At 39.3% G+C, this 20,293-nt stretch overlaps 1 protein-coding gene across 1 annotated transcript; it reads right to left on the bottom strand.

Annotated features, from left to right (window-relative positions):
• Positions 1–15,841: 15,841 nt before the first annotated feature.
• On the bottom strand, positions 15,842–20,252 carry LOC136428428 (peroxisomal leader peptide-processing protease-like). The gene is made up of 3 exons (XM_066417918.1): positions 20,153–20,252; positions 18,858–19,727; positions 15,842–18,741 (listed from the first exon to the last, which is right to left on the bottom strand). The coding sequence occupies exons 2-3, from the start codon at positions 19,700–19,702 to the stop codon at positions 17,874–17,876; spliced, it is 1,713 nt and encodes a 570-aa protein (XP_066274015.1). The 5' UTR covers positions 19,703–19,727; positions 20,153–20,252; the 3' UTR covers positions 15,842–17,873.
• Between the last annotated feature and the right edge of the window lie 41 nt (positions 20,253–20,293).

Genomic DNA, 20,293 nt, shown 5'->3' with positions numbered 1-20,293 from the left:
GTCAGGTGAAGAGAAAAACATTGTCAGGAAATCTGTAAATGATAATGATTTTTTTTTTTTTTTTTTTTTTTTTTTTTCAAAGCTTTATTTAAAATACTCAAAATACAATACATACAAAAAATACAGATTTAACAGTTCACAGTTCACAAATTGGACAGTACATGCTTGCATGTACTATTGTTTCTGTTGTTTACCAGATTGAAAAGTAAATTGACTTCTGATTTAAAAATGCTGAATATGTCTATTGGTATGTACTTGTCACTGTTTCTGTTATTACACCAGTTTCTAAATATGACTTTCTTTGCAATGCATATAAGTAAATTGATTGTTACATATATTTCAGATGTGTTATAGGGGTGGTTTGTTTTATATCCCAGTACAATTTCTATCAGGCTTACTTCTATAGTACACTTAAAACATTTATATATCACATTACAAAAGTTTTTCCAGAATGTTGTGAGACATTTACACGTTAAAAAAAGATGCTTGTAATCCTCAACACAGTTACATATATTACATTTGCTCGACATATTTTTCCAAACATACAAAAGTTTTCCACAAGGTAGTATTTCGTGTAGTATTTTATAATTAGTTTGTGACATATGTGTTCCCAATGTGGGATTTATCTGGTTCTGCCATATGTTTTTCCAGTTGAACTTACACTCAAAAAACATTTCCCATTTCTTTTCCACATATGGTGACATAAATTTTTGTTGAACAACATTTTGATATAAATCAGAGGTTTTAATAGTGTCTACAGTTTTCACCTTTTTCGCAGAAAGCACATACAAAGTGGGCAATGCTTCACTTTTCTTACTGGATACATTACAAGTCCCACATTTCCACTGTCTAGGTATAGCTTGTTTTAAAGTCAGGAGCTCACAAGCCCAGTTTCGCTTTACTTTCAACTTCTGAAAACAGGTCTTATCTGCTAGAAGTTTACCATTATGCAGTATGTCTTTTATATATATAAAACCAGATTTAATCCAATGGGGGTAAAACAAGGGTTTACCTTGTGATAATACATGTTTATTCCCCCAGATATTCTGGTTTTGAATGTTCTCTGTTGTATGTGGCTTTGTACAAACAGCATTTGCATTTTGCCAAGCAGCAATGATCTGTTTGTAAAAGATAGGTAACTCACTCAAGTGCTTTTCTTCAATCCAATTCATTTCAAAAACTAAATTCACACTTCCCATTACTGCTGAGAGAAAGTGAGAAGGTATATGTCTCCAAGAGCCACTACCATTACATATTCGTTTGGTCCATGAGGCAGGTAGGGCATCCTTTACACTGTATATATCCAGCATTCGAAGCCCACCTTGGTCATAATTTCCAACCAATGTTTTTCTTTTTATTTTATCCCCTTTTCCACTCCACACAAAGTTGAAAAAAGCAGTGTTTAATTCTTTCAATATAGACAAGGGTGCTGGCATTACATTCATGATATATGTTACTTTAGCCGCTGCTAATGATTTTACAATGGTAATTTTTCCAAAAAGTGTAAGATTTCTTTGTCGCCAGGTGTTAAGTATTGTCTTTATCTGTTTCACTTTGTCTTCCCAGTTTAATTTTATTAAACTCTTACTACAATGACCAAAGTACACACCCAGTGATTTTATTGGTGTTAACGGCCATGTAATTCCCCCTATGTCCTTCTTTTTTGTCTTCCATGTGCCTATCCACAATCCTTTTGTCTTGGCTTTATTTAGAATGGGTCCAGCAACACTTGAGAATGACCTAAGACATCTAAGTGCTTCATGTAGTGATTCCTCTGTTGATAAGAATACTGTAGTGTCGTCAGCTACTTGGCAGAGTTTTATCTCTTCTTCATTCACTTTTATACCCTTAATGTTACTATTGGTTTGCATACTATAAAATAAGATTTCTGCCACAAATAAAAAAAGCAAGGCACTTAAGGGGCATCCTTGTCTTATACCTCTCTGAATTTGAAAGCTAGCTGTTTTCCACCCGTTGTTAATAACTGAAGCTAGGCAGTCAGTGTAGATAATTTTGACCCATTGTATAAAGTTGGGGCCAAAATTGAACTTCTCTAAGACCTTAAACATAAAGTTATGTTCCACACAATCGAAAGCTTTTTCGAAATCTAAAAATAACACCATTCCTTGTAGATTTTTAGTGTCACAGAAATCAATTATATCTTGTATTAATCTAACGTTTTGTCCTATAAATCTCCCTTTAATGTAGGCACATTGATCCTTGTTAATTAGGTTTTCTAGATGGGGTTTAATCCTATTAGCCAAGATAAAGGCTAGGATTTTATAATCAGTATTTAATAGGCTTATCGGTCTCCAATTGGTAAGTGTTTCTGGGTCTCCATTTTTAAATATTAGTCTTGATATTAAAACTGCTAAGTGAATGCTGTAAATGATATTAAAACTGACAAAAAAACTACATCATGGCTACATCATGGCTAACATAACATAACATGGGAATAGCACTGGACAAACAAGGAACTGTACGCTGGTCTCCCAAAAGTGTCAGACAAGATACAGGCCAGACGTTTAAGGTTTGCAGGACACTGTCTTAGAAACAGGACTTAGTGCTATGGTCCCCAGCACATGGGAGAAGAAGGCAAGGAAGACCATCCCTAACATACTTAGATGTGTTGAAAAGAGACACTAGTAGTAGTATACAGGCTGATGGCATTGAGAAGGCTATGCAGGACAGAAACTTCTGGGCGGCCATGGTGGTTCGGGTGACAGATGGAGAATGGCACCCGACATAAGTCATGGCTAACTTCACAATACCCATCTATAACAGAAAGAGTTGATCAGTTTGGCTTGCACTGCTTCCAAAGAAGAAATCAAACCCCAAAAGGCTAGTTTGTATTCCGCAGTAGTCTTATGAAATTGTCGCTGCACTGGCATGGATTCCGAACTGGCTGCTATGTCATCGTCATAATTGTATTATCTTTTAACAAACACATATATTCTGAAAAAAATTTGTTCCAAAGGTGTGATGTTCGGTAACAGTAAATGGGTGTTTTTGTTTGGCGCGTATGTTCATACTAAGTAAGAATTATATTAGTTTTAACAGTGTTGAACATTATCAGAAAATGTTGTGACATAAAACTATAATTCAACTGAAGGTCATACAGCGTCGGAGCGTCGTGTTGGCGTAACGGACAGTGTATTTTGCCCTGAGGTCCTGGGTTCGAATGTCTGACGTGCCATGGATGACTTGTGAGTTGTGACCTTGGGAAATGTTCTTTACATGATTTTCCTCACTCCACCCAGGTGTAAACATGGATAAATGACTTCGGTTGGAGAGGTAACAATTGAAATGATGATATTAATACAAATGAATTCTCTTCTAAAGAAGATACATTTTGTTTCGTTTCAATGCATCCTCTTTTGAGGTGAAGCATGATGCAGTTTCAAGTAGCTAGTGGTAGTGCAATGCGGCTTCGCCACAGCTCGCGTTTTGGGCCAAACACACCGGGTCACCCCTACTCTTCTCGATAAGTGTGTTGGGTTCTTTTACGTGCAGAGGTTTGACGCTTGAGGCTAATGCCTGAAGCTCCCTCATACAAGGGGCCGCCGGCTATACGTCACCATCTGAAATGACGAATGCAGTCCCTTACAACATGTCCAAGCTTGAGTTGACCCCAAGAATCAAACTCGGGCCCTAGGATCTACGGAATTTGATCCAGATGCCGAAGCAGCGGGGCTGCGTTCAGGCTTGCGCCACGGTTTACTTCAAATTTCTAATACGAAATGTCAAAAGTAGGTCTCTTACCCCGGAGATGAGTTCCCCCACCATACCGGACCACGTCCCGTCATCTTTCTCCGCTCCGTACTGGCCGTCCTCCGGCTCGTACAGTTCATAGGTAAAGTCTAGCTCATCTGCTATGGCGTTGATAAGATCAATACAGAACCCTACGTACCGATAACCCCCTGACTCACTCTTCTCTTTCATTGTGAAAGGAGCCTCCTGCAGTAGAGAGAAATGAAGAAAGACTGATTGGATTGCAGCTGCGGAGTGTCGAGACCACTGTGGCAGATGAACACAGTGGACCTCGTTCTCATTTAAATGTACTCATTTTGTAACTTCCGTTACCGTTTGAAGTAAGACGTTCTTTACATTAAGATTTGCCACATAAAAATGCCAAACTGTCGTTTTAATGACGACTTAAAACTTTTATGGCTTTTAAAAAAGACAGTTTGGCACCTTATATGTGGCATATCTTAATGTCAAAGAACGTCTCACTTCAAACGGTAACGGAATTCGAAGGTACATAATGGGTACATTTAAATGAGAACGAGCGTGGATCGGACTACTACTACTAGTCCTACAGGGCGATGATCAAGCAAGGTAATAAACTAATTCAACATCATCTGTTCTTTCATAAATATTCACATGTACATAGAAACTACACTTTACAATACTGATACTGAAGCTTCTGATGTTGTTATCATCAAAAAAATTTTTTTCTAGAAAACACAAATTGGAGTAAGATAATTTAACCTACCTGTACAGTCACAACTCGGAAATGTCCCTTGCCACCTAGGTCAAATGACGTATTCGATCCAAGTTTGGAAGAGGTTTCCCCTTCCATTGGCGATGTCACTGGCGCTGGTGTGGCTTGCGGTGAAAAAGAAAGAAATATACAACAGTACGTTTATGAAGGTTAGACATACAGGTATTAGAACATTTGAGTACAATTCAATCTCTACAACTGGATAAGATTAGAACATTACTTCCGGGTGTTTTGAGTATCCATCACTCTTCTTCAGCGTCACTAAAATAAACTGACAGAACGAATCAATACTAGTGCAAGTTACTATGGTGATGTCTTACCATAGGAACAATACTTGCATGGTTTACACTTTAGTGACATTTGCATACGATCCCTAGGAGTTAGTGAATTTTACATTTATTAAAAAAGGTTTAAAAAAAGAAAGAATGAGCGCCCTATCCGTAAAGTTAAATCCTTCTTCGGTGAAACCAACGATTCCAAAAACAACGACAGGGAATGGGACTGTCCTGCGCAAGTTCATTTTTGTTGTGCCATTTGGTGACTGATTAATTTGATTCTTCAGAATAATATCTGAGATTAAAACATGTACGTAATGTCGGCCATAATGCTTACACAACATCTTTCACATAAGCTTTATTTACAAACTTGGTTAAGGTATTTGAAATAGATCAGGAACGTCTTGAATCTAAACTCTTTGGTGGGATATAAAGAGAAGGGGACTGGGCGTAGCCGCGTGAAAAAAGGTTAATCAAAGATATAGCAGTGCCATGCGGGACTGGATTACTTTTTCACACCCTTTGTTTCTTATTGGCTGAATGCTGAATAATAATCACGTCACAGAATAAGACTGCGCAAAGCTTTATATCATTTACAACGCATATGTTGGAAGCATATCCCACGAATATTTATATCCATAACTTTATTGATTCGATCATTGAATTCTAAAATACATGCCAACGTCCTCAGCATAGCTGCATTGTGCACTTTAGGCATATTACATATAACAACATCTAACTAGTACTATGCAAGCGCAAGGGGAAGGAAAAAGCCATGTACAATTAAAACACTAATCTTATAGAATTACATCCTATGTATGTGTATAAATACACCACACATACATTGATGAAATAAGAGATACAAGATAATAAAAATGAAACAAAATTATCATACAAGGAATTAAAGAAACCAATCCTCCTCGTACAAATGATTAAAGAAGAAACACGGTTTATCAACATGATGTAAACTAGGTAAGCGGAGATTGGGAGATGCTATCAGGTATATGTATACAATAGATGGGTAAAGTATGGAACGGGGCTGCATTTTTAGCGATTTATTTTTGCCAATGGATTACTCTTAAGTCGGTCGTATGTAACCTTGGTAAAATTCACGGAGGTCTTAGATCGGTAGTCCAAATCGTTAGAATTTTTTTAAGCCAAAGAAAGTCATGAGCTTGCCTTTTGTGTAATGATATCAACATGTTTGTCCCAATTTAGGTCATGAGAGAACCATAGGCCAAGTACGCGTGCTGTTTCGGTGTATTCTTGAGGCGTATTATTAAGTTAACTTGCTGCGGTGGTGGTCTCTCATAAACGAAATCATTAATAACCTACATTTTGACCGTTTAGATTATTCATTGGAGAGAATAGACGTGGAGAAGAAAAGCAATTTATTTGACCTAGAGTAGCAACCCTATCCGTCGCGAATAATTGCCGTCGTTTAATGATGTTGTGATACCATACCTCAAGAAATCCCCTAGAAAGTACGAATACAAAGTTGTACAATCATTGTAACCGTGGGGTGCCCTTCGGTGTGTAATCAAATATAGGTTTGATCTGTAAACATCGGGGAAAATATTCAGTTAATTTACATTTTACATGCTAATATTCTGTCAAATCACATGACTTCGGATCTTGTGCAAATCAGATCAATTTCACATGTCAAAAATGAGAGGTGATGTAATTTTTTTCATATTTTGCACTTTCGTGAACTTCACACACATTTCATATTTCTCGGCATGTCGGATGTCTTCAAATCTTCCTACATTTTGTAGCCGACCGCATTTCACATTTTCATGAAATTATGCTTTACATGAAAATCACATAGAGAAAAAATGTACGGGCAGTCACATAATTTCACGTAATGGGTCAACAGCCAACGGCACATTTAGATAACATGTTTTTATATTTAAAATTTGGTTATTCTATACCATTTAAGGAAAATGTGATAAAAAACAAAACAAAACATAAAGCTCATACAATTTTAGTGGTACGCTTCAGAAATGTAACATGGATGTTATGATTATTTTAAGTCATTATTTGTCAACTTATGTGATGAAATAGAATGCGTTTTAACCTCAAAATGTTTCACATTATATCACATTTCTATTGTCATTATTTCTATATTTATGCACCTGATATTGAAAGGGTGTGGTTAAAAGAAAATGAAAGGACCAGAAACAGATTTGTAGAGAATTACACGAAAGAGCATAAAACTCCAAAACTTCGTAATAGTGACAAAGTGCACATTTAGTTGTTGACTGGACAGCTAAGATTGCGGTGACATTTTCCTACATAACGACATCAACCCAGCCTTACACATTAACGTCGGAACTATCTGCTATATGTTGTGGACTGAAATTGTACTTGTTGTTTGTCTGTATTGCATACCAGGTAAACCGCCAAATGCTTGAACACACCAGATTTATTCGATCTACATATACTGGGATGGACCCCTACTCGTAGTGATGATGGTGGCGTGGCTGTCCAAAGACATGAGGCCCCCGTTTATAGTCTACAACTTCTGAAATAGCTTAAAAACTACATCTTGTCTGGATACTTTGTCATTATAATTAAACGCTACACCACATCTTTTTGTTTTCACTTGAGATTAGATTTGCATCTGTATCTGTATAGCCGGTATAACCGCCCTTCGGCGTAACACACCAGCTTCACAATTGTGCTATACATCTGTTTTCATTCAAATAGTATGAGCTAATTACCTATCGTTTAATTCCATTTTCATTGATATATGAATGGAGGGATAACTTACATATTTCGAGTATTTCACTAACATGTCATTTCACGCCACTGGAATTCAAACCACTCTTACCTACATTTTATTTTTAATCTAAAAGGCACCATTCAGTTATAATGAAATACATTTGATCTGTGAATGTCCCAAATTTAAAGCCGAAAAAAACAGATCATTTTCGAAAGTATCTAAAATCTCTGAAAGCTTTTCTAGATTAAGAAATACTCATGTTCCTTTTGAAATCATCCAACTCACTCATAATCGAAAGTGTTGAGCTTTTTATTTTCCACTGCTTTCAAAGAGGAAATCAAACCCCGTATTAGTACCGTACATATAGACACTTATTGTAGACTAGCAATATAGTATGATCTTGTATCACATTGATACCTTATGTTTTACTTTGTGTTTGTACCTCGACATTGTTGTCAACATGCAATTAGCCTTAGGGCATGAATTTGAAATAAACTTACTATAATGGCGGTAGACCATTTTAGATTGATGCGCGTCAACTTAGTTAATGCTTAGGAGCTTGGATGTGTCAGGAAGTTGAATTTGATTAAGCAGTTATTATTGGCCTATTGTACCGAGGTCCCCGAGGCATGTTGTTATTAATTGCGCTGCGTTTCAGAAATACTTACTTGTGTACATCGCAATGTGGACAGTTATAGTACAACAACAACAGTCTCAGACCCCATTGCGTGACAAGGCACTCTGCCCTAGCACACAGAGTGATTAGCACTTTACGGTGTGTACAGTTAACCCTTACCTTCACCGCCCATAGCACTAGCTCAAACCTACCCACATATTAATGTTCTTTTCAAATGTATTAAGGAAAAATTCTTATACTTTGAATATCTGAACGCAAAGGATAAATTCATATTTTTGTTGCTTCTAGATCACCCTTGTGTAAGAAACATAATCTTTTCATACATCTACACATGTACAAAGAAGCGAGAAGATGTTGACTCCACTGGATTAGCTTAGCTTATCACTTTCGTCTACCATGTAGTATAACGTTATATATATTTTACTGGGTATGTATGTCACTTACATGTTAGTTAGGTTTATGTTAGACGACCTGTATCTAGCCCCTCGGGGCACAAATGTACAATGTATGTCTTCATTCTATCATTTATTACTCCAGGAAGGAGGATGACCTCCTTCTGGGAGTATTGGGAATGCATTTGTTTTCGCGTTCGCAGCTATAACTCACGATCCCGTTGTCGCACTGGTGTGTAACTTGGCATATCGTTTGCCTGGTTCGGCGTGGTGATGCACAATAGCTTTCTTACACCATAACTACTTTAAACGTCAATCCAATATCGTAATTGCACCCCTATAATTAATGCTATGTCCCACTGCCCTGCCATAGGGACCATGTTATAATCCGTTATGCATGACTGGAATACTTCAGGCAGATACGGGGTATAAATCTTCCTTACTTGCTGTGATCGTATAGTCACTGATACATTGAAAAATAGACAACGTGCATCACCACACGCCACCTAGCAAACGATATACCAAGTTACATACCAATGCGGCAACGGGAATTGTGAGTTTTAGCTGCGAACATGTGCATAGTGACCTCCAGTCTGTGTATTAAGTATGCCGTGTCCCTCGCAACTCGCATACAGTATGTGCACACGGGACGGACGATGCATTTTTACGCACAGTGTGAAAATGGCAAATCTCTGGACCTTCAAACTTACCACACTTGTAGTTTATAATGCGGAGGCTGTGACAATGTAAAAAGTTTACGCAGGGGATGAAAGATTGTTGAGAAATATATCTCAGAAAAGTGCGCGCGCCAGTGTCACTTCCGGGTGGTTAGATCCGGTGACCTTTGACCTTCGTGAAATGTTACGATAATATAAATTAGCCTTTTTATTGCAAATAGCTTGATAGCTATAGATCAGGCCGGCCTGCAATAAATTGTGGAAAGAGGATTTACTGCATATTTGTGATTTCTGATACATCTTAGTTGTAAGGCTGAATGGTTCGTTGACAATTGAAAAGGGGCCATCTAGATCTAACTTTGTGACTTTTCCCGGAATTTCTAGATCCCATCTGTGCCATGCTGTAAAAACATACTTTTCAGCAGGTTGACCACTCCTGTATTGAAAGAAAAAGATAAACAAACACTTTTTCTTTACTTGCTCTAAAACACTACTTGGACTGAGCAGAGATGCAATTTGTGTGGGTCAATACTTGTACATACTATAAATACTTCATGGAGAATTGTGTCCTACGGACTCTTGTTATATTTTTAGGCTTATCAAGTCAACCTAAAAAGAACGCAATAACCGGATGTACAAATGGTGTATAACATCGACGATCAACTTTTTATGTAGCCGAAGCGGCCACCATGAAATGATACTTGTCGGCTATTCCTCCCCTTTGTATTAGGCTGTTCCACAAATATGACATCACATGAATTATTTTCCATACAACCCACTTATGCCATCACACACAAACACACACACACAAAATCTCACCTGCCCAGACAGACCAACACGTCAGGATCCCTAGTAGAACCCACTTGTACCAGAGCATCTCGCAGTAGTAACGGACTGCTAAACGAAGTCTATCTCCGCCAAACAGTTGTCCTCAATATAACGTTTCGCTGATTGGGTGCCGAGCTTGGAACTTCTGATACGTTACGTTCTGCAGTTCAGACGATACCTAGCGAAATAAGCAGTGTTGTACCAACACCGAGCATTCTCTTTCTGCTTGAAAATCCAATCATTCGTAATCGTTGACCTGCCAATCGTCTACCTGCTTGCATCGTGTTTGCATCACATTAGCCTTTGTGTACTCGGATGCTGGTGCTATTTCCATCCCACCACATTCCCAGACTATGCCCCGGCAGTATAATATTATAATTACATTAAAATGAGCAAAGTTCCTAAATATGAAAAAGTAGGGCGATGATTGCTTTAGCTTCACCGCCCACAAACCCTCCTGCTATTATACATTGATTTGCTCTAATTTGATACCATGTTGACAATCGGTCATATCGGTCTGATAAGGGGTGGGTTTCAGAACATGGCAAGGGTTCTCGTCCCAAGCTCAAGGGACATTCAAGAAAAACATCATTGTTTAACCGATGTCCTAAACCAATGCATATGTAGTACTATAATTAGTAAATACTATAGTACATTGTGTATTGGTACATTTTGAAAAGTGTTGAATTAGAAAATACACAATCCATCACTTGTTTCTTACCGCCTGTTTTGAAAATTGTAAAGCATTTTGTGTCATTCTATTTTTCTTCACACTTCCACGGTGCCACTGAATGAAGTACAATAAATAAATAACTTTATTGCACAACAATTGAACAAGGTACAGCGTATGACATCCACTGGTACATAGATAAAGTTCTGTTAGGCTTATCAATCTATCTAATACAATATGGTGTTGTAGAATGGGATGACAATGGGATTTTATAATCAGTGGAGGGGTTTCTAACGTCTAGACATTGTTTAATATAAACCTACGTGTGGCTTTTGCCGTGGGACCCCGGGACTAAAATCTGTAGCGTACTGTCAAAAGCCTTGTGATGTTTAGACGAATGTGAATCGATCGGTTATATACATGGTTACTTTTGTCGACATCTAATGAGTTATCGGTGTTGACTAGTTTATGCCAATTGTATGTGTAACGATTTGAATTAATGAAGACGAGCTGGAAGTTCTAAAAAAGTACTTACAAAGAATTTTGTACTACGCTAACGAAGGCTGTTTTACTGTTCGTGGCAAATATCTGTTGACAACAAAGAAACCCGACATGAAAAATATTTCAAGTACATTTGAAAGTTACACCACATTAAAACAACAAAAATTATCAGTCTGTCTATCGATCGTATCTTTTAGTCGTATCTTTGTTGACGTTCATGCACAGACAACCCCGGCCCAAGAGGAGAGAGTGTTTTGGTTCTGCTAATTATATTTTTCTGAATCCAAGAACGTAATTGTATTGGCAACTTGACCTTGAATCTGGGCTAGGCAGCTGTTGCATTACACAGCATTGATATTCTGATAACCCCCAAGTACCCTTCGGATTAATTACAGCCAGGTGTAACATGATGCCTTGGTTGATGTGTTCACACGTCAGAGACTTGTCCAGAGTGGCTTGAGTATAGTAACAGTGGCTATAGCGAGTTGACTCATCAAGGTGACCCTGGCAACGGAAGGTTGGGCAGATATCTGAGTCACCGAGGGAGATGGATGTACCCACTAATCCAGCCATTTGTCAGTTAGACACACCTGCCTCAGTGATCAATAACTAAGAAAACTGAGAAAAATTGGTCCGTCGGTAACAGCTTTCCGCATTCACACCTTTCAGTACAGTATCCAGATCCAGAAAATAATCATTTCACTGCAACTATCTAAAACAAAAGTTGTTTGACCTTATTTTGTGGCAGAGGGGTCTCTGCTCTATCCGTCAACATTATTTTATGCTATGATTATGGTATAACTTTTTTTGCTACCGACGCATAATGGTAGAACACGTATACTGCGCAAGTTGAAAAAAAATGCCTTTTTGTCAAAAGTTGGGAGTTATAAGATGCTTAAGTAATGTTGGTTAAAAAAAAGTGTTTATAATTATTAGCTAAGTTACTTTCTCCCTTGTGTATGACCTCATTATTCATTGACAATCGTTTAACGGTCATTTATAGCCCCCGGATGAATATGGTTAAAACAGTGATCTGGCCCTGGACTAGATTATGAATTTAGAAATGTTTCACTTAATAATTTAATGTTCTGGTCTTTTTCTCTGATAACAGCGGATACTTAGTAGATACCAATATGTTTGTAGCTTTGATTATTATGCACATGAAAAACAATGTTTCATTGCTGTGGTATGTACCAACGTGCTGTATCTTCTTTTTTTAAATATAATATTAGGGGCAATGACGATGTGTCGATATATCTTCAGGAATGATGCCTACTTCTACTACCACCACCACTACTACTACTACTACTACTACTACACAACTACTACTACTACTACTACTACTACTACTACTACTACACAACTACTACTACTACTGCTACTAATTCTATCAGTAATTCTACTACTACTACTTCTACTTTTACTACTACCTAACTTGCCCATCACAATTGAGAAACAAAGTTTTAAAACAAAATTCAAACCAGAAACATCATGCCTTCGTCAGAGTTTGTGGAAATTGGTTGATATATCGCATGTTGTTGAACTGCATTACGGAACATTAACGAAAGAAGCTATGATAAACTAGGATGAGTTTCGCCGAAAAACGTTAGTCATTGACAAGCAACTGGATAAAATTTTGAAAAATCAGACGTTTCAGACAGGACGACCTTTGAAAATCAATGTACATTTTGGTAATTCCCATGAAAGGATGTAACTGCCCACCAGTTGTGATTGAAAAAACATTATATTGGTGTATTGAAATGCCTTACCCTTCCCCTTTGGAAATCCAAATAGTTTAATTCACCTGTGCAGAATAAGTGTTCTACCTTTATGCGTTGGTAGCAAACAAGTGATACCATAACAAAGACATAAAAACCATGTTCGGCGATAGAGAAAATACCCCTCTACCAAAAAGCTTTTCTTTCAGATGGATGCCACGAAATCAGTCTTTTCAGAACCTGGCTCCTGTACTATATATAAGGTGTGAATGCGGAAAGCTGTGATCGACGGACCGATGTTTTAGTTTTCTCAGTTCTTTGATCACTGAGGCAGGTGTGTCCGTAACTGACAAATGGCTGGATTACTGGGAATATTCATCTCCCTCGGTGACGCAGATATCCGCCCAAGCTTCTGCTTCCGGCTTCCTCCCCAACAGCGGTGGCGAACAAGTTTTCAATAGAGAGTACCGTGTAGATCCTGAACTACGACGTAAACAAGTAATGGGTGACTTCCATGGTCAACTTGTAAAATATAGGTCAGCTAGAGCACGTCGGCAGGACGTAAGCGTTTAAGGTGGTGTTTGCGTATTTATGGTTAATATCTCGTATATAGGTTCATATAGTTATGTCCAAGGACATATCTCATGCAGCTGTAACCCCGATGCAACGTTGACCCAATAGAAAAAAAAGGGATTCGGAAGCAATAATAGCTTTGAATAGAAGGCTAATTACCGTATACGCAGTACGTTCTGCCGACATGCTGTCAACTAACTTAGACCCCCATTCCACTAGGACGGCGCTCTCGCCGCGCTCTCACGGCGACGTCAATTTGGCCAGATCGCCGAGAGAGCGCCGAGAGCGCCGTAAGAGCGCCGAGAGCGCGGCGAGAGCGCAATGGGAGCGCGGTGAGAGCGCCATGCGCGCCATGCGCGCCGTCACCTCGGCGATGGTTTTGAACATGTTCAAAACAGTCGCCGTGAGCGCGCCGAGGATGGCGATGGGATCAAAGGGCCGCAGCGAGGGATCAAAGGGCCGCAGCGATCAAGGATCGCAGCGAGCACTCTACGAGGATTGAATGGTCTTAACTGTAGTTCAAACAAATTTCATTCTTGAAGCGGTGTATCTTGAATTTTCTGGGAATTTTGTGGTCAAATCAACATTTTCCTAATGGGTAATACAAATTGACGAATAACTACTAACTTGCTTCCATTCAAATTAAATTCCCTCCAAGTTTTATTGTCTGTGGTTCAAAAAGTGTTTAACAATTCTGTGATTCACGTTTCTATAATAAAATAGCATGATAAGATATATTTTTTGTAGCAAACAGGTTACATGACAGACAAAAAAACATATTTGAACAAATATATAACTTAAGACACACACTAAGCGACCGTGCAGCGATCAAAATTGAATCTGTTTTCCCCTTGATTTTATCATTCAAATTTGATGCAAGAGGTAAAGGTATGACTGAGAAGACAACAAAGCACACAAAACGAAAAGAAAATTCGTTCTTTATCTCTAGAATTCGTTGAGTGATCTGTGAAATCTTTGGTCGCTCATAAAAAGTTGCGGACATTTGACATTTTGGTCGCGCTGAGGTCGCCGTAGAGATTCCACTTGAGCACGTTTTCCAGGAAATCGGCGCCTCTCACGGCGCTCTGGTCGCCGTGAGGGCGCGGCGAGAGCGCCGTCCAAGTGAAATGGGGGTATAACGAAAGTCTTTTAAAATGATTCCGAAGGTTTGATATAAACAGATCATTAAAGAAATACCCTATAAGAAATAATCAATAATATGGATGAGTTACAATTTTTTTAAGAAGAAGTGAAGTAAACTCCTTATAGAACTAAAGTTTTCTGTCTATTCACAAACTGGACAGAAACGGTATTGGGTAGTCGTGCGCACATCACCAACCATACTCTATAACAGCGACGAATGAGGCAGGGAATGATGGACACGTAAGGGGTGAATGCGAGAGCCAATGAGGGAGGTCGTTAAGTATTTGTGGACATCCGTCTACTTTATGAGCCGATCGAAAATGTGACATATTAGTTAAGAAACTAGCTTATGTTCAAAGGTAAATGTTAGCAGCCGTACACACAAAAACAAACTACGAGTTTTGAAACTTCAGGGATTGTCCTTGCACAACATTGTCACCTAAAACAAATGGTAGCACTGTTTTTGATAATTTAAACAAATGGTGGTAACATATTTTACAACAGAAAGTTTACTTTGAAGCAACGATATACATCTAATCTAACTTCCTTGCAAATTGGAGACGTTTGGAAATATGTATGGACGGCTTATGTCCATTTTCACCCTGGACTCCAAGTGGTAGCTCATATATGCTCCGGACCGTCTTTGCTATAACCTTAGAAGGGCGAAGAGAATTAGGTCAAGCAAGTAGGTCATTCATCTCAACAAAGATCAATCGCACAATTTCACTAATCTAATAATCACAGGAAAGCCTAGTATCGTAAGATAAGCAATGCGATTCAAATTTGCGCATCTCCTTAGAACAGAGGTGTCGTAACGCGCGATCGTCTTGAAAAGCTTTAATCCAGCATATATATCAAATTCAAAATCTTTCATTCCAGTATGTATAGCAAAGCCTAGAAACGGAACAGACAGAGTAGGACGTGACGTGATAAAGTGAAGTTATTATAATTGACCACAATGACACGGCCGTGGCTATTGGTAACCTTCCCGATCGTTTTCGCCTTTCCCGAAGACACTTGTTTCTCGTAGTGCATAGGTATGGACATTAACCATGAAACTTAACTGACGACTGATACTCCTACACTGATAACCACAGTGTTGATTGTATGTAATGGTATATATGTGTGATCCCCACTCTGGATTCTGGCCCTTTTGTGAATAAAAAGTGTTTTCAAGAAACACACCATGACACCTGTGTACATGTATAACTGTTTAATCTCTGATACATATCAAAGTTAACAGCAAGCCTTGATTTAAATGAAATACAGAAGAAAACACTACAGCTCTTTTTATCAACATAGTTATAAAAAGGATATACTATCAACAAAATGTAACAGAATGCGCGATTGAGTGAGTGAGAGTGAGTAAAAGAATCAACGTGTACATTTTGTATGAACTTATGCATGATATCATAAGGGTATAAAATAAACTTTCAAACTTATATACATGTATATTTAATGCAATGCGATTGATGGACTATAAATAGAGGTGTGATCTACCAAAATCAGACTTTGTACAGGTAACATAGAATGAATGGAAACGGTTCTTAAAGACTGTGCTGTCTGACAACTAACCTAGAGTTTAACATACATAACATTACATATATCCGACATTAAATATCAGTTTCTGACAAAGATCAAAGTTTAAAGTGTTGAAGTGCAGAAAGTTCTATCCCACAGCAGGGGCATACAGATATCCTTCATCAGCCCTGTAATGCTGAATAAGAGCTCGGATGCATTTCCACAGAACCATAAAATTCACTCAACTTCAACAAGGAAGTCATCATAGCTTGTCAAATATGAACCCCTATATGTGTCAATATTATGCGCATCAAGATATGGTAAGCACATACGTGCCACATGGCACATGGCACCACACGTTACATATTTATTGTCAGGGAGGGTGGCCTTCAAGTCTCTCCAGGCATCAGCTGACCTGTCAAACACAAATACAAGATATTTTACTGATGACCCTTTCGTGACATCGTGTTCTAAACATATGTATAGCTGACTGCCCAGTACAAAGAGCCTGGAATTATTCGGAAGCAGAGGACTACCAGGCCTTTGGGTTGATAAGCCTTGCAGTATATCCCATTTGTCTGACTCTGTATTGTACACCATAGTCTTGATAAATCGCTTGTCCGTGCAAAATATCTCTGTTCCCATGGCAACGGCTGTGAATTGTGGACAAGTGGCGCTAGGCTTGGTTCTCTGGTCCCGGCTCGGGTCGTAGCGATGCATTTCTGAGTTCATGAGGAAATAGAGGTGCAGACCGCAGGCCACTGCAGCCCAGGACTTGACCTTTCCGTCAATGTGCAGCTGCGAACACCAACTGAGTCTACGCAATGTTGTACAAAGTATTGAAAATATGTAATGATAATGAAATGACAACAATTCAATGATTCTTCAATACATGTATTGCAATCAAACAACAGTGTGAGTCCATAAAAAGAGGACAGTTGCTTATTCCTGTTTAATGATACAGATGTTGATGATACAAATATCTATATTTATATATTCAGTCTACCTTAACTTTAAGGTACAGGCTGAATTTCATATGCAATTGACATCTAATTGACCTGAACTACCATTGGATTATCAGCCAATACAAAATCATCTCAATAAACAACAATTGTTAAAAGTACATTCGTAACAATTTAAATAAAATAGGGCTGCATAAAACTATGAAAATCTGTTGCAGCAGAAATCAAACATATCAATGATTCAGAATGCAAACATATTCCTGATCATGACATTTATCTTTTTTATCCAATGCAGTACAAGCCATTCACATTATACAGGTATACAAAGAGAAGAACTTCATAAAGAAGGATGGTCATAGATGGCAAGAAAGTCACAATTTGGCACATTCTAATTTGTTCTATCAAAACAAAAGAAAACAAAACAGAACAAAACAGAACAAAGAAACTAAACTATCCTAGTCCAACATGTACTTGTCCCTTTCAGTTGGGGTGTCACATTATGCAACTTTGCAACAGATTGCCAGTAGCAAGTATACAAACAATAGGTAGACAAAAGGTATTCAAATGTCAAAAGTACATTCAAGTGCATCTAGTTTAGGTAAAACGAATAGAGGTTTGATTTGGAATATAAGAAATCATTTTTTGTATGCTGCATGATATTACAGAAATGGCTGTTTTCATGAATTACGAAAGTAATCATATTAGAATTCAGAGATTTGACTGCAAGATGACGGCATTGAAGATCTTTCACATCTTGCTTTGAAGTAATGGTTTTGGTTCTTGGAGTTTCCATAAATCCTGCAAGAAGTGATCGTTATTATCCAACTCAGACAAACAACCAACATCTTTTGACTGTACGAATCTTTTCATCGCTTTTGCGAAAGATGTTGATGGAATGATGAAGTTTAGGTGTGGATAACATGCTTTGAGTTGGACATCCTTTGCATTGCTTACTACAATCCCCATCAGTTGCCCTTGCTGGTCAAAAAGGGCACCCCCACTAACCCCAGCATGCACTGCACACGTGGACTGGAGCATGATGGGATTGTCTTGCCAGGAAATCACATTGGACAGCACTCCAGCAGTTACTGTTGGTTTCAGCCGCTGATTTTGACCAAAAAGACCATAACCGGCTGCAAAACACTGTTCTCCTAGGTCGTACCTCCTTGTTTTTCTTACAGGGACAAGTTCTACCCCTGGGTTAGGGAACTCCACTACTGCTAAATCATATACTGACTCTGAGGGAGTGGCATATACAACATGTCCTACCACCCTGACATTCTGTGCATGATACAACACAACATTCACTCTAGAGGAGGACCCTATCACATGCCGGCATGTCAGAAGATAGACTTTAGATTGATCCATGTGCACAACAACCCCCGACCCCCAGATCTTCCCTGCTTCTACCATTACTACAGACTTCTCTAATTGTGACAGAGCTGGAAGTGGTGGTTCTAGGCTGCTGTGTGGGACTGCGGCAGCCGTAATGAGAGGCCAGGGCACGAGGCGAGACAAGGAGTCCAGCGCAGCACGGAATGAGCAGACTAAGGACAGTCCTATCCACTCATTGGCCTTCCAGCATAGAGGTGCAGCCACCAGACCAAGCAACAACCTGTAAAATGGTTTTATGTTATAGATATTTGCAAGTAATGGTCAGCACTGTAAATGCATCGCCAGTGCAAAATAAACGAACAAGAAGACAAACAAAAAATGTACACGCATACACACCCTTTTCCATCTCTGTCAACAGTAAACAGTGGGCCACCCTCAGTGCCAGGCAGACATCTTGCATCTGTGAGGATCAGCGCCCCACCCCTCCCCGCCGTGTTGCACACGATCCCCTTTGCCAGGCTATTCAAGAACACGGACGGACAGAGAATGCCAAAAGGGGTTCCAACTGCCAAGACAGGTGAACCTATCCTAGCCTGTTCCTCCGCAACAACTACCGAACTTTCAGCACCTTTTTCTGATTCTTCGAGTTTGAGAAGAGCGAACCAAGACAAGGAGACCTCAGCCATCCAGTCAGTCTTGACACGGGACTGGACTGCCTCGATCTGGTGCGATGCATCTCTGCGGTTATCGGCTGGACTATTCGGAGGTTCATCGAAATGCCAACCGTCGTACTTCGGCATCAGCTTCCTCACGGCATCATCAAAGTCAGTACATCTCCACAGCAATAGCAACTCTGCTGAACACTTTCTCTCTGGTGCTGATTCCAAATCATATGCTTGCTTTCCTCCAGCTGAAGTGGCTGCTGCAATCGGCTGCTGAATGGGCTGCAGACATCTGCTGCTAGCTTCAGGTTGGCCATTACCTAATCTAGGCCTGACTATCACTTCAATGTTAAATCTGTCCGTCTCTTGAGGTTTGTACCAGCCTTGTTGCCTTACTTGTTGAGAAGTGAATCCGTCGGGTAGGTAGGGACTGAAGGCTATACCGTGAGACAGGACTAGGCCTCTCTGCCTGTCCACGATGACACCACTACAGCTGTGTCCGGAGACTTCGCCAAGGTTGTTGCCAGTTGACTTGCTGTTTTCACCACTGACATTCACGATACAGGCTTCCTGCCACATGGTTCTTCAAGGGTTTCAACCACACCTGAAAATAATATCGAAAATGGAATATTGCTTCAGCCTAGTCAAGTACCTATAGGCATCCAGTCTCTACTAGACTTCTTTGGGTTGCTGTCCTTGCTGGAAAAATGATAGAAATTAGCCAAATATAAGTTAGCTGGCCATAGAGTTACAATGTATGCACAGACAACCACGACAGCTGACTCATCTGACAGATAGATAACTATTTAGTCAATTTCTAGTATTTTTCAACAACCCATGGAGACTGACTTGTACATATAGTGATTCCCACAACATGGGCCCAACTACAACGCCCCTCCCCCTCTACCACCATGGGACCAAAAAATACAACTACCGTGTTCATAAGTTCTGCAGACACGGTCTAAACGTCCACATTTGTCGCAGATTTTTATTGGGCATTTGCTATGCATGTGAAATGTAACGTTTTACCTGTTTAAGCCGCAAACTATGACTTTGAAACACGCACTGAGCTGACCCAGCCACCGTTGGAAGTCAGCTGGCGACCACTCACTCTAAAGGTCATCGACCGCTAGGCTGTCAACCCCATAGAACCGTGGTGATTTTGGCAAC

Source organism: Branchiostoma lanceolatum, chromosome 2 (genome assembly GCF_035083965.1).
Source record: "Branchiostoma lanceolatum isolate klBraLanc5 chromosome 2, klBraLanc5.hap2, whole genome shotgun sequence".
NCBI classification, from domain to species: domain Eukaryota; kingdom Metazoa; phylum Chordata; class Leptocardii; order Amphioxiformes; family Branchiostomatidae; genus Branchiostoma; species Branchiostoma lanceolatum.
The sequence above is the reverse complement of the archived record's forward strand: the minus strand, read 5'-3'. Positions and strand labels throughout refer to the sequence as shown.

Bases quoted from the DNA above. Each gene is read 5' to 3' on its own strand.
- LOC136428428 (XM_066417918.1), bottom strand. From the start codon at position 19,702: ATGTGGCAGGAAGCCTGTATCGTGAATGTCAGTGGTGAAAACAGCAAG. The intron at 18,742-18,857 runs GTGTGTATGCGT...ACCATTTTACAG, and splicing joins GTTGACAGAGATGGAAAAGG to GTTGTTGCTTGGTCTGGTGG.